This window comes from Podarcis cretensis (assembly GCF_951804945.1).
Source record: "Podarcis cretensis genome assembly, chromosome: 16".
Classification (NCBI taxonomy): Eukaryota; Metazoa; Chordata; class Lepidosauria; order Squamata; family Lacertidae; genus Podarcis; species Podarcis cretensis.
Window position 1 is genome coordinate 141,615 of NC_137186.1, and position 14,808 is coordinate 156,422.

Consider the following 14,808-nt stretch of genomic DNA (forward strand, 5'->3'; position numbering starts at 1 on the left):
AGATCCACGTGCAGGAGCTGTTCCTCCGAGGCGAACGCCTGCTTTAGCCCCTGGAAGGCACGTTGGGCCCCTTCCGTCCAGACGAACTTCTTTTTGCTACTGAGACAATCCGTGATGGGTGCGGTTAAGTGGGCGAAGTTCTTGATGAACTTCCGGTAGAAGTTGCTGAACCCAAGGAACCTCTGCACATCCTTCCGGGTTTTGGGAGCCTTCCATTCCAGCACTGCCTGCACCTTGCCGGGGTCCATGGCTAGGCCTCTGTCTGACAACCTGTATCCCAGAAATTCCACTTCCTTGGCGTGAAACTGGCACTTTTCCAGCTTGACCCACAGTTGGTGCTCTCGTAGCCTTTTCAGCACTTCCCTGACGTCCTGGACATGCTGTTTTTCATTGTCCGAATAGATCAGGACGTCGTCCAGAAATGCTACGCAGTTCTTGTACAGCAGGGGACCCAGCACATGGTGCATGAAGCTTTGAAAACAGGCAGAGCCTGACTGTAATCCAAATGGCATAACTAAATATTCAAAGGCCCCCAGGGGGATGAACATGGTGGTTTTCCATTCGTCCCCCTCTCTCATTCAAATCAGATTGTAGGCCCCCCTAAGGTCCAGCTTGGTAAAAATCTTACCCTTCCTTACCCTGGTCAGAATATCATCAATTCTGGGCATTGGGAAGGTCACGGGTTCTGATACCAGGTTTAATTTTCGATAGTCCACGATGAGCCTCGGCTGATCCGTGTTTTTCTTATCCACAAAAAACACAGGGCTGCCCCCCACTGCCTTAGATTCTCTTATAAACCCCCTTTCCAAGTTCTTGTCTATAAAGTCTCGCAACTCCTGCATCTCTCTGTCGGACATGGCGTACAGCTTACCCACCGGCAGCTGTGCCCCAGGGAGAAGGTTGATTTGGCAGTCGAAGGGCCTATGTGGCGGCAGCCTGTCTGCTTCCCTCTCGCTGAAGACCTCTTGTAAGTCTGCGTACTGTGGCGGCACCTTCCCTTTCTGCTCCAGCGTGGTTGCTGCTGCTCTGGCCAACCTCACCCTGGGCTTCTCCACTCCTAGACAGTGTTCCAAACAGTGGGCTGACCCGAAGGTGACCGTGCGTTGGTGCCACGCCACCACTGGATCATGTAGCACTAGCCAGCTCATCCCCAGTATTATTGGGGGTCCCGCCAGTGTGGCCACATGAAAGGCTATGGTTTCTGTGTGCCTGGACACACTCATTCTCATTGGCGGGGTTTGATGTGTCACCTCTCCCCCTAGCAACTCTCTGCCATCTATCGTGGTGACTTGGAGTGGGAAATCCAGTGGCAGCAGGTGGATCTGGTGCTCCAGTGCAAACTCCTTACTAAAAAAATTACAGGAGCTCCCTGAGTCCAACATTGCCTTCACCTTGACTGGGTGTCCATTTGGGAGTTCTAGCGTCACCTCTATCGCTATAGAAACCTTGGGTGGGTCCGGTTGGGGCACTTCAATTAGTTGCTCGCTTGGCTGCTGCGCCCCCTTGTGGGCAGTCAAGCGCTGGCGTTTTCCTGCACCTTGTCTTCTGCCCCCTCCCCCTCATTTCCAGCGGCCCCCACCATCCCTTGCCAAGCCTTTCTTTGTGGGCAGACCCTGGCAAAGTGTCCTGGCCGTTGGCAGAGGAAACATTTCTTGGAGTTTCTCCCAGCCTTTGCCTCCCTTTTGACTATTTGGTGGGCGCTCGGCACCTCGCGTGCGCGCGCCCCATCAATTTCCATTGGCACCACGTCATCGGAAGGCTGCCTTGGCATCTCAGGAATGCGGTAGTCAGGGCAACGCTCCCCTCTCCCTTCCCGCCTTTCCAAAGCGCGCGCTTCCTGGCGAGAGCCTATCGCCAGCGCAGATTTTGTCAGCTGATCCATAGTCTCCGGGCGGGGCGCGCGGGAGAGCTCATCTTTAACGGCTGGGGACAACCCCTCCTCAAACAGCATTCGTATGGGCGAGCTGTTCATATCCCATTCGAGCCTGTGTATTAGCATCGCAAAGCGGGACCAATAGTCTCTAACGGAAAGGTCCCCCTGCTTACATCTCATCAGCTCCCGTTGGGTCACACTCTCCCCCAATTGGCTGGAATACATAGCGTCCATCGCCTGAAAAAACTTCTGGACGTCCTTCATGGCGGGGTTATGCGCGGCCATTAGGGGTCTAACCCATTCCCTCGTGCTGCCCTCAAGATGCCCCACGATATAAGCCACTTGCGCCGCCTCGTCAGCAAAATCATCCTGCTGCAGCTGCAGTGCGTACTCTATTTCTGTCCGGAATCCATTATATTCTTGGGGTTTTCCCCCAAACTTGTGTACCAGTCCGGGCACCTTCTTAGCCACTGGGGTGGGTCTCACCTGCGCGTCCTGGGTGCGCCTCTCGTCCAGCTACATGCCGTTCCAGCTCCTGGTTCCTCTTCACCAGGTCCTGCGCCCCCGCAGCTGCCTCCGCTGCCCCGGCGCCTCCTGTCTGGCTCATGTTTCCACTGCTTACTCACGAGTAACAGCAAGGGACTGGCAGATTGCTGTAATGGTATAGTGTGGTTAAAGGTAAAGGTAAAGGTACCCCTGCCCGTACGGGCCAGTCTTGACAGACTCTGGGGTTGTGCGCCCATCTCACTTAAGAGGCCAGGGGCCAGCGCTGTCCGGAGACACTTCCGGGTCACGTGGCCAGCGTGACATCGCTGCTCTGGCAAGCCGTTTACCTTCCCGCTGGTAAGCGGTCCCTATTTATCTACTTGCACCCGGAGGTGCTTTCGAACTGCTAGGTTGGCAGGCTACTCGTGCGTAAACTGCCTCCACTTCGATTAGATGGTTTGCTCAAACATGTTCAGGGTTAGAGCTCGCCCTCCGTGACCTGTTAGTCACTTGCAGAATCTGCCAGTGGGCGTTTCTTGAATCTCTTCCAGCATAAAAGCTGCTTGACCCCAAGTCTCCGCCTATGTTCCCTGCGCGGAACGCGTCTGCGCAAGTAAGGGGATGGCAAGGGCGTGCCAGCGCTCTCTCCGCTGGTTTCGGTTGAAGGGTCTTGGAGCCCTGACACCGATTCCTCCCTCTCCTCTCTATTGGTGTCACGCTGAATTCCTTCCCCCCGACTGGTTCCCTCTCCGGCATCGCTCTGGAGCCCTGCCTCCGCTTTTCGCTCTGATGTCAGTTCCCTGACAGTTTACTTTTGACATAATATAACCTTAATCTTTCGCCCTTTTTCTATTACGTTTTTGCATATTTTTTAACACTGTATCACTAATGCCATATTATTTTTATATCCAACATCATTTTAGCATTCATAAACTTTGCAGTATTTCTGCAGATAGTTCTTAAACTTCTTCCAGTCCTCTTCCACCGCTTCTTCTCCCAGGTCTCGGATTCTGCCAGTCATTTCTGCCAATTCCATGTAGTCTATTACTTGCATCTGCTATTCTTCCAAGGTGGGCAAATCTTGTGTCTTCCAGTACTTTGTGATGAGTATTCTTGCTGCTGTTGTCACATACATAAAAAACGTTCTATCTTTCTTTAACACCAATTGGCCGACTATGCCCAAGAGAAAGGCCTCTGGTTTCTTAAGGAAGGTATATTTAAATACCTTTTTCAGTTCATTATATATCATCTCCCAGAAAGCCTTAATCTTCGGGCACGTCCACCAAAGGTGAAAGAATGTACCCTCAGTTTCTTTACATTTCCAACATTTGTTATCAGGCAGGTGATAAATTTTAGCAAGCTTGACTGGGGTCATGTACCACCTATAGATCATTTTCATAATATTCTCTCTTAGGGCATTACATGCTGTAAATTTCATACCGGTGGTCCACAACTTTTCCCAGTCAGCAAACAAAATGTTATGACCTATGTCCTGTGCCCATTTAATCATAGCTGATTTAACTGTTTCATCCTGAGTATTCCATTTCAACAGCAAGTTATACATTCTTGAAAGAATCTTAGTTTTAGCTTCTAACAGTTCTGTTTCCAGTTTCGATTTTTCCATCTGGAAGCCCAATTTTTTATCCAAATTATAGGCCTCTATTATTTGATAATAATGAAGCCAATCTCACACTTTGTCTTTTAGTTTCTCAAAACTCTGCAATTTCATTTTATCTCCTTCCTGTTCTAATATCTCCCAATATTTCGGCCATTTGGCCTCCATATTGAGTTTTTTCAAAGGCATAAACTTTAAATTTTCCAATCTTCTTCACCGTCTCCTCTTCCTGGTCTCTGCCTCTGCCAGTCCTTTCCGTCAATTCCATATAGTCCATCAACCTGGAGATCTTATGTCCGAAGCTCTTAACTCATCTCCACATCCCTTCCGCCAATCTTCTTCATATTCTTTAATTCTAGAGAGCAGATCTCGGGGAAGCTCCGACCCAACAGCACTTTTATTCCATCTCGACAGGTCAACCAGATTTCCATAGTTAAAACTAGAATCCATAAAATATTTCAAATCTTGTTTCAAGGTTCCTCCAACTCCAAAGGCCCCCAAAGCTCCAATCCCCTCCCGACCCAAATCCATGTCCCAAATGTCAATTGACCCCTGCATAAGGGGATCTCTCCAACCTTCCCCCTCCAGTCCAGGCCAGGCTCCAATCCTCAAAATCTGACCTCTTCCAGTTTCAGCCACAGAGGACCCCGACCTGTAATCCTCAAGCTGCCTCTGTGAGGTTAAGGCTCCCCCTTGTATTACTTTAAGTTCAACAACAGCAACTTTCTCCTTCTCCTGTTCAACGATTTGCCCTGTTGAAATAGATTCCTGTGCTAGATCCTGAGTTATTTCTGTGTTGGTATTCACTTTTAGTCCCGAAATGTCAATTTTAGTAGCCATAGCATCTATCTTCTTGTGAAGCTGTTTCAGCAAATGATCTATCTTGCAAAATGCAGACACTATTATCTCATCTGCCGACATTTTAGTCCAAGGTCAGTCTCTAGTTCTCACAATTCTTATCGTACAGCTGGATTCCTCAGCTCAACTCTTGTAACAGTTTCAGCTCAACTCTTGTAACAGTTTCAAAGACTCCCTCTAGGGGGGAGCAATCTCCACTTGTATCATTCCTTTCCGACACAATTCCAAAAGTAATATAGTTTCAGTTTTCAGTTACTTTTTCAATTGCTTTTTCTTCCTTTTAAAACGCAGAAGCGGACAGTGAAAGCAATATATTTCTCTTACTAACTGACTGTTTTTCGCTGTCAATGAACTCTTCCAAACGTCAATCTGTTGGCAGCCCGTTCCCAGGAGTTCAGAGCAGTGATAATTTAATTTTTATCACTCTCTCCTGCAGGATGCACAGTCCACAATTTCCCCCCTCTTCCCCTGCTTCCAAGGGGGGTTTAATGATTTTAATCGATGGAAGTTTAATCCTTTACATGAGGCTTTCCAAGACCTTAGTTTGCAACCTCTTTGCTTCAGTCTATTTACAAAAAGGGAAGGGGGACTTCCTGTTTTGAACCTTCCCCACTCGTTGCCAAATTAAGGTGTTTAAAAAACCAATATTCCGTTCTACTCACGGGTTGTAGTTTAAAGTCCAATTGTCCACAGAAAAAAAGTCAGCGCTCTCCGACAATAGCAATGCGGCTTCACTCCGTGAAAGAGGCAGTTGATTCAAAGCACCGCGCCACTCACCCCACGTCGCTCCGGATCCCCAAAACAGGGTTTCCCCGCGAGTAGGGGAGGCGTGAATGGTGCCAGCTGAATCCTAAGTTCACAGGCTTCTCCGTCTGTGATTTCTATGGGTCTCCGCCTTCACTGTGGCGGTTAGACCCTACTTTTCACGGAGCAAGTTCCTCCCGATCGGAGGAGCTCCTCCATTGCCGGAGGCGCCAACCCCGGAAGTCCTGAGCATTTTTTTCACTCTCCTAAGGCAACGATCCCTTGCGATGTCATCTAGCGGGCCCATGATATCATGTACTGTGTTCACCACCCTCTGTGAAGACTTTCTGTCCGTGGCTGTCAAGCCAACGTACCACACTGTGATACAATATGAGAGGACACTTTCTATTGTGGACCGGTAGAAGGAGGTCATCAATTGTTGTTTAACATTGTTCTTTCACAAGACCCTGAGGAAGTGGAGTCTCTGTTGGGCCTTCCTAACCACCTGAGTTACATTGCTTTTCCAAGTGAGGTCTTCACTAAGGTAAACTCCCAGAAATTTAAAGGAAGAGACTCTCTCCACACAACCACCCCTGATATACAACGGGGCAGGTTCCCCTCTCTTCCTCCGAAAGTCCAACACCATCTCCTTTGTCTTGCTAATATTTAGGTGTAAGTTATTCTCTAGGCACCATGTAGATACTTTTTGAAACCCCCCCCCATATGCTGATTCATCCCCACCTGTAATTAGACCGATTATGGTAGTATCATCTGAAAACTTAATAATTACAGTGGATGGATCAGATGAAATACAGTCATATGTATACAACTAGTACAGGAAAGGAATCAGCACACATCCCTGTGGGGTGCCAGTGCTGAGCTTCGGGGTCCTTAAATGGTCCTTCAGCTGCAAAGGAAAAGAATATAGATTCCCCCCCCCCCCGAGTTAAATCTGAGGAAATCTGAATGCATGGCAGGCTCACCCCTCAAGTTGTCCCTCTAGAGATTCAGTCCCTCAGTGGGCAGAGGCCAGACCTCCCTCCCTGGAGCGCCCAGCACCCTGGGGCACAGCCACTCACCTCCCCGGCGGATGTTCAGGATGAGGTTGCCCTCGATGAGGGTGCAGCCAGCCAGGTCCCTGGCTGCCCTTGTGGAGTCAATGGTCTTGGTGCCCACTTTGCATTCCTTTGGGCAAAGCCCCTCACACTTGTGGCAGAAGATGCTGAAAGAAGGAGGTTGGGGGAGAGACCTGGGGATGACGCACCCACAATGCAGGGAGAGGCTTCTCTCCATCCCTCACCCCTCAGAAGCACCTTCCCCAAAAGAATCCCTCAGCCCCCTTAGCAAACCGCAGATCCTGTTACTATTTGTAATGTAATTTCATTGGAACTGCATTTCACAAAGACGAAATGGTAGTGGGGAAAGGAGGTGGCAGTTGGCAACTGGCAGTTGGGAGTTGGCGAGTTCTCTCTGAGAGTTCTGTCTTGACTGACTGGGAAGGTGAGAAGGGAGGGGACTTCTGGCAGACACTGTCTGCAGGAGTCTGCAAATAATGCTTGTGGTTCAACTGTAGCCAACCTGTCAAGTAAAAAGATTTATCTTCAGCTATCTGCATAAGGCATATATTTTTTATCACAAATAGCTAACAGTTCCCAGGATTTCTTTGACAGACATGAATGTCTTTTAAATGGATAGCAGGGCAGCAATAGCAACCACAAAGAACCAACTTTGGGTTCATGTTCACACACTTTCATTCTCTCACACAGTATCAGCCAGGCACAGTATCTCACACAGCAGGCAGGATCAGGGCAGGACCCAGACGGTGCACATTTCCTATCCCTGGCCATGTGAGTTTGTGTGTGACCTGTACTTGTTCTTAGGATGAATGGATGGGAAATGAGATTCTGATCCAACTTTAGGAAGAACTTTCTGATGACAGGAGCTCTTTGAAAGTGGAAGGGGCTCCCTCAGAAGCTGGTGGACTCTGCTTCAGTGGAAGTAGTCAGACGCACACTCTGGACTTTAAGATGTCAGTTTAGAAAACCTGAAGGAGCTGCTGGATGTGATCCTGTGGTCAGATATACTAAATGAGAAGGGAGTCCAAGTAGGATGGGAGTTTCTAAAAGGAGAAATATTGAGGCCCCCAAGGAAACCGGTGTGGCTGCATAAGGAGCTTTCAGATGAGCTGAGGGTTAAGAAGGGCATGTATACAAAATGGAAGAAAGGGGAAATCACAAAGGAGGAGTATACGTGCGAAGCCAACAGTTGCAGGGAGAAGGTCAGGCAGGCTAAAGCTCAGAATGAGCTCAGGCTTGCAAGAGAGGTTGAAAATAATTTTAAAAGGTTTCTTTGGCTATGTCCGAAGTAAGAGGAAGAACAAGCAAGTGGTAAATGTGGGTTGAATGAGGAAACGGTCAGGTGGATTTTTAGCTAGTTGATTGACCGAACCCAAAGAGTACTCATTAATGGTTTGTCATCATCCTGGAAAAAAGTGACAAGTGGGGTGCCGCAGGGTTCTGTCCTGGGTCCGTTGTTGTTTAACATCTTTATAAATGACTTGGTTGAAGGAATTGAGGGGAAGCTCATCAAATTTGCAGATGACACCAAACTGGGAGGGGTAGCTAGTGCCACAGAAGACAGAATCAGAATTCAAAATGACCTTATCAGAATGGAGAACTGGGTGCAAGCTAAAGACAATAGGGACAAATGTCAGATTCTGCACTTAGGCAAGAAGAACCAGATACAGAAATACAGGATGGGGAACCCCTGGCTTACCAGCAGTAGATGCGAAAAGGATCTAGCGGTCTTGGTACCCCTAGCTTCACATGACTCAACACTGTGATGCAGCAGCAAAAACAGCTAATGCTATTCTAGGCTGCATCAACAGAAGTCTAGTGTCCAGATCAAGGGAAGTAATAATATCACTCTATTCTGCCTTGGTCAGACCACACTTGGAAGACTGTGTTCAGTTCTTGGCACCACAATTTAGGAAAGATGTCGACAAGCTGGAAGGTGTGCAGAGGAGGACAATGAAGAGGAACAAGAGTCTTTGAGGAACGGTTGAAGGAGCTGGGTAGGTTTATCCTGGAAAAGAGAAGACTGAGAGGAGACAGGAGAGCCAAACTGGGGCAAAAGTGTTTTAAGTGACCTGATCAGTCCAACACTTGGCAGAACACAAATGAGCTCTCAGGCCCTTGAAAAGTGTGGGACGGGCCAGCTGGCCCCCTCACCTGCTCTCGTTCCTCTTGTACCCCGAGGGGCACTCCGAGAGGCACTGCCTCTGGTGGATGACAAACTTGGAGGAGTCGCGGGGGTTCTCCGACACCTTGCGCAGGCTGGCGCAGTGCTCCGCGGTCACGCAGCGCCACCCCTCGTACTCGTAGGTCAGCTCCGGGCAGGAGCTCAGGCAGTGCCCGTTGAAGTAGAAGTGGCGGCAGGCGGTGCAGGTGTGGCTGTCTCCTGGGCGGCGGCAGCTCCCCAGGCACTCCCGGTGGCAGCACTCGGAGGAGCTGGTGCAGGCAGCACCCCCCGCTTTGCAGGGACAGACTGCGAGGGAGAGAAAGGGGCGGAGGCTGGAGTGGGAGGCAAGAGCAGCACTGGGAGAGCTGCCCCTCAGCTTCTCATTTCCCCCCAATCTTCATTTTAGCTCCCCTTATTCCACACACACCCATGTCTGCAGATTTTTAAAAAGATCCACATGAAAATCACAGGTGCATTTTTGCGCACATTTCACCCAATATATGTATTTTTGTACACAATTTTGCTTGTATGCCTCTTTGCAAACAATTCCCCCCTTAGCCAGTTCATTTTTTGTATATTTCCACTAATACACACATTTTTGAGTGTATATTTCACTAATACAGTAGACCCGCAATTTATGTGCAGTTAACTTGTGTGCATTCAAAAAAATTTGAAAAGGGAGCAGAAAGACCCGACATTGCACCCAATGTGTTTTGACTATACATGATCTTTGCTTTATTTGCTATCTCTAATGTAACCTCTGTGTGAGTTGCAAGTCTACTGCAATGGAGGAGTGAGAATTTTGAAAAGCAAGCTGAGTTTTATGGGTATTGGTTTAGTTGAGAGCCTAGCCCTGGCCCAGGGTCCATATGACTGACTTCCATTCTCTTTTATGCTTTGTTTTAGTAATATTCTATTATGCCACCTTGGAAAAACATTTCTAATTTGAAAGGTGCCCTAGAAGTTGGGGCCGGCCCACCCATGAGACAAGGAGAGGTGAATGCCTCAGGCGGCAGGATGCACAAGGGCAGCAGAACACAATGCAGTGCTTTATCTCCTGCCTTGTTTCTGATGTCATCAGCATATAAACTGATAGTAAACTCCACCCTGTCTTAACACTTTTTAGTATTTCAAATCCTAAACCTTCAGCTAACAGCTCTGTGGAAACAGCAAACAGCAAGGCAGGAGCAGGCAACCTCGCCAAGCATAATTTAAGTTAGTTGCCTCCATTTACTGGCACATAGACATTTGGGTTTGTATGGATCATCCTAATTCATACCACAGATTGACCTCCCAATCTGTACCAGTCTGTTAATGAGTTAATGAATCAGAGGAGCCCTCCTGGCCCGGGCACAAAGGCCTCTTTCACCCTCTCCGCTGCCCTAGAGATGGTCCAGTCCAGCAGGAGGTTGCTCAGGTGGTGCTGGACAGTGATGCAGAAGGGGAAATCTCAGCTGCAACTCTTGAAACACCACACATCTGCACAGCAGTCCTGAGAGGCACAGCTGGCCACCCCGCCCAGTAAGACAAGAGGAAGCCAAAGGCCCGTCCAAGAGGGAGAGCGCAAGGCAGCTGGAGGAGGCAGTTGCATGCGCACGATAACGATCTGCCTGTTTGCAGTGTATATTTCATTAGCAGCTCTCTTCTTGACAGCAAACAAGCCCAGGAGACTCACATACTTTTATGAGAGTTTCACAAAGGTGAGACAGGGCTGCAGCTGATGGGGGGAGGTCTCCCCAAAGGACAACGCAAAGGAGACCAGGAGGGCATGGAGGGCTGGTTCTAAAGAAGTAGCTCTTCTCAGGTCACTTACTAGATACTACACTGGCCTAAGCTTGCTGCCTTCCCAAAGACAAGTTTATCCCACACAGAATAGATTCCACAGATCAGCTGGGGTACTGCTCTGCCACTTGGCAGCCCAGAGCATTTCTCTAAGGAATCCTGAAGGAGCCTGAAAGGGTCCAAAAACTTGCCAAGGTGATGCTGGGAACGCTGGACCAGCAGCAGAGAAAGAGCCTGTGGGATCAGACCAAAGGGGGCCCTTTCAGTGCAGCACCCTGTTCTCACAGCGGCCACCCAGGTGCCTTTGGGGAGCCCGCAAGCAGAACCTGAAAGCAACAGCAATCCCCCCCCCCCGACTCCCAGTGACTGGTATTATTCAGAGGCACACGGTTTCCAGAATACCCATCATGGTTGAAGCCTAAGGCCAAGCTAGGAGTCATCACAGGGCCTTTTCAGTGGCTGCTCCCAGATTCTGCAATTCCCTCCCTGGAGAAGCCACACTGGCTCCCTCTTTGCTGTCCTTCCACCGGCAGGCAAAGACTTTCCTTTTCAACCGTGCTTTTGGGAACAGACTGCTTTTAATGAAATGGCTGGGGCCATGTTGTTGTATTGTAATTATTTCCACAGGTGACAATTGTTTGGGGAGTGTCCAACTGATGCGCCATCACCAATGTGCAGATCCTTTTGGAACTGGAAGAGGGCATAATGGGGGGCAGGACGGGGCATGCAGAGACATGCTCTGCCAACGCATGCAGGAGCCGGGAATAAAACCCTCGTGCGAAATGGTTGCCGCCTATATGTTTCAAACAGATTTTATATACGTAAATAGTTTTAATTCTATCCATGTTTTTTTAAAAAAATATTGTTGCTTTTGATTGTTTTTATCTGTAAACTGCCTTGAGCCCCATTAGGTGGGGTATAAACAAATGTGTCGTCGTCATCATTACTTCCTGTGGGAAATGAACAGAACTGGGGATCTGTCCTTCTGCGGTGGCATTTTTTAAAAACCAGGCGCTAGAGGGCAGGCGAGAAATGCAGGCACCCAGCAGGGAAACTAATGACATCACCAGAGTACCTAACTTGCTCACCTCATGCCTCCAATTTTGGAGAGCTCCTAAAAATAGGCCACAAAGGAATTAAAAAGTAAAGCACCTGTTTCCTAATAATCGTTCCTCTGTGTAAACACAGGAAAGAACAAAGTTTATTGGGTCCTTGTTTTGAGGAGACTTATGCAGAAGCTCCCGGGCCGGATCATACTAGCCACACCTGTGTGTCTCCAGGCAAATAGCCAGCCAGGCTCCCAAGATAGCCGTGCCGGCAGAACGAGCCATGAGCCCAGCCAGGGAGGAAATTCAGTGTGTAAGGAGAGAGGGAAGGGGGCCCTCCCTGAAAGGAAGGGGTTAAAAGGACACAGGCATGGCTTTTGTAGAGCCTGGCTGCAGCTGGATCAGGCCCAAAGGGGCTCATCTAGCTCGGCATTCTGTCCCACAGGGGTCAAGCAGATCATAAGAACATCAGAAGAGCCTGCTGGATCCGGCCAAGGGCTCCTCTAGCCCAGCATCCTGTTCTCACAGGGGCCAAACATTTTCCTGTGGGAAGGCAGCAAGCAGGACCTGAGTGCAAGAGCCCTCTGCCCTCCTGTGCTTTCCAGCACCTGATATTCAGAAGAGCACAGGCATCATGGCAAGAAGGCATCGGCAGCCATCTCATTTGAGAGCCACAGCAGGACCTGTGCTCTCAAAACCCAGCATTATTCACAGCAGCCATTGACCACCTTGTCCTCCATGAATTTGTCTAATCCCCTCTTAAAGCCACAGCAACCTCACCCCACCGTGCCTTGTTTGGTCCTGATTCTCCACTGCCCTCGGCAACAGCTAGTTATATGATAACTGTTGGATTTGTGGCTGATGGACTATAAATAAATTATATTTGGGTTCGGATTAACTGTTGTTTATGCTGTTCTCATGCCAAGGAACTCTTTCTGAAGCACAATGGGAATCAAGTGACCCATAAAGCCCTTCTGCTCCCTTGCGAAGCTCAGCCATTCACCAGCCCCTCGCAAGGCCACTGCAGGCACCACACGCCCCGGGTGGACCTGGGTCAACCCACCTTTCTGGCAGTTGCTGGAGGTCCAGCAGCGATACTCCAGCTGCCCCTTGAGGCTGGTCTGGGTCTGGACGCAGGGCTTCTCCACGTCCAGGATGCCCGGGCACACGTCAGCACACTCCTCCGCGGGCTTGTTGTGCAAGATGATGTTTTGCTCCAGGGCGTGGGGGGTCTGCATCAGTCCCCAGTCGATGGTGGAGATGTGGCAGAGCTCCTGGTTGCGCTCAATGCGCACGGAGCCGTTCAGGATGTTGGTCAGGCTGTGCAGGCCGATGTCACGCAGGTGCGGCATTTCAAAGATGACTAGGGCGTAGTTGAAGAAAAGACTGGTCCCCCGGATGACCGACAGGTTGGGGAAGAGGTCGCGCAAGCTCTCCAGCCCATAGACGCGGAAGAGCAGGAGGTACTCCGTGATCATGACCAGGCGGGGGAAGCTGAAGGGGTGGAAATCCTCGCTGCTGGTGGTGAACAAGAGGAGGATCTGCAGGTTGCCCTCGATGATGGTGCAGTTCTCCAGATTCCGCAGCTGGGAGACATCGACGCGGATATCCATGCTCTCGCAGACTGGAGAAATGGGGAGTGGCAGGGAAAGAAAATGAGTCACCAGGACATGAAGAACAGCTCATGCTCTTCACCTCCCGCACTGTTCAGCACACAGGACTCTCTTCAGACTGCAGCGTTTGACCCACACAAACACCCCTCAGGCTCCAGACTCATGGAGTTGGAAGGGAGCCCCCTGCAATGCATGGATCTCAACATTCTTGCACTACCTGTTTGTGTGAATGGCCCAGGAGGAGAGGCTGCTCTTTCCAACCTCCTCAGAGGGCCTCTGCCTGACACAGGGAGTCTCTGTCTGTCTGAACAGCCAGAAGAAGACAGGATGGACAGACCTCTCAAATTTGCTTTCCCATTTTCCCAATCTTACATTCAGATCACCCCATTTCCACAACAGTTCTTAAGCCCTCGTGAAAACCCGCCAGCACTTTATTTATTTAGAAAAGCATATGCTGCCAACTCAGCTGGCCACAACAGGGGGCAGATGAAATGTATATCTCACCATTAAAAAGCAGGACAAAACAATCATTAAAAGCACCGTACTAAACTCTCCTAGTTTCCCCCGATGCTGCATTTTATGTTATTTTCACTAATACATAACAGCTTATGCACTCTTTCTCCTAACATATTATTCTAGGTTTGTGGGTGCCAAACCCCTCTAATCCTTGGATCCAGCAAGTGTTAAAGCTAAGCCAGGCAAGCTCCCTGTTGAAGTGACTGACTGGGTGATGGGCCATTAAGAGACCAAAGGAAAGGGGGCTCTGCGCCAGACAATAAGTGGGTGGGGGCCCTACTTCAACTCTCAGATAGCTAGAAGGACAAAGCCTGAGTTTTACAGCAGAGTTTGCTTTGGTGTGAGCTAGAAGTAAAGCAGCAAGGAGAGGCTCAGAAAGCAGTGTTTGATTTCTGATGGGATCCAAGGCTGTGACTGTGGGAGAAGAAGAAGAAGCAAGACGTTCTGGGGGTTTGGAGGCGGGGAGCCCCTCCTGTGTGGGCTCAGTTTGTATATATGTGTAAATAAACCACATATCATAAAGACACCGCAGTCTCTGGTGTGCCTCATTCCAAAGGGAAACACGAACTCTGGGAAAGCGTCCAAAACCCCTGGGATCTCTCAGCGCTCAGAGATTGGGGTGGCCTGAAACTAGACAGTGCAGTATGCGCTTTTGAAAACAGAACAGGAATTACAAGGAAAAGAGGCGGCAAAGACACCACATTGCTCCTCTCCCCACACCCTCCACCAGGGAGAGGCCCAAGACCCCTGCCGGGACAGACGCCCCATTTTCAACACCCGCCTTGTTGCTCCTGATGGAAGGATAACCCTCCTCCCAGACCCTGAAGCAGCTTGGCTTGTGGATCCATTAGTCGTATTTCTCTTGTCACAGTGGCCAAGCAGGACACATTGAACAGAAAAGTAAAACAATACTATAGTAAAACAACAACAACAACCCTACAAGAAGCTTTAAAATAAGCTTTATCCCACGTGTGCTCTGAACTGCTTTGCTTGGCAGAATTGGCACCGCTACAGGGGCCACGCAGTAGACGTTCT

At 49.5% G+C, this 14,808-nt stretch overlaps 1 protein-coding gene across 3 annotated transcripts in view; it reads right to left on the minus strand.

The window, feature by feature from the left end:
• The window catches only part of INSRR (insulin receptor related receptor), a 45,474-nt gene that overhangs the window by 17,164 nt on the left and 13,502 nt on the right, over positions 1-14,808 (minus strand). For all 3 annotated transcript variants that reach the window (XM_079957493.1, XM_079957492.1, XM_079957494.1), the window contains exons 2-4: positions 12,708-13,268; positions 8,807-9,122; positions 6,656-6,798 (exon numbers count right to left, since the gene is read on the minus strand). In XM_079957493.1, coding sequence (XP_079813619.1) covers positions 6,656-6,798; positions 8,807-9,122; positions 12,708-13,268 — 1,020 coding nt within the window. The remainder of the gene's footprint in view (positions 1-6,655; positions 6,799-8,806; positions 9,123-12,707; positions 13,269-14,808) is intronic.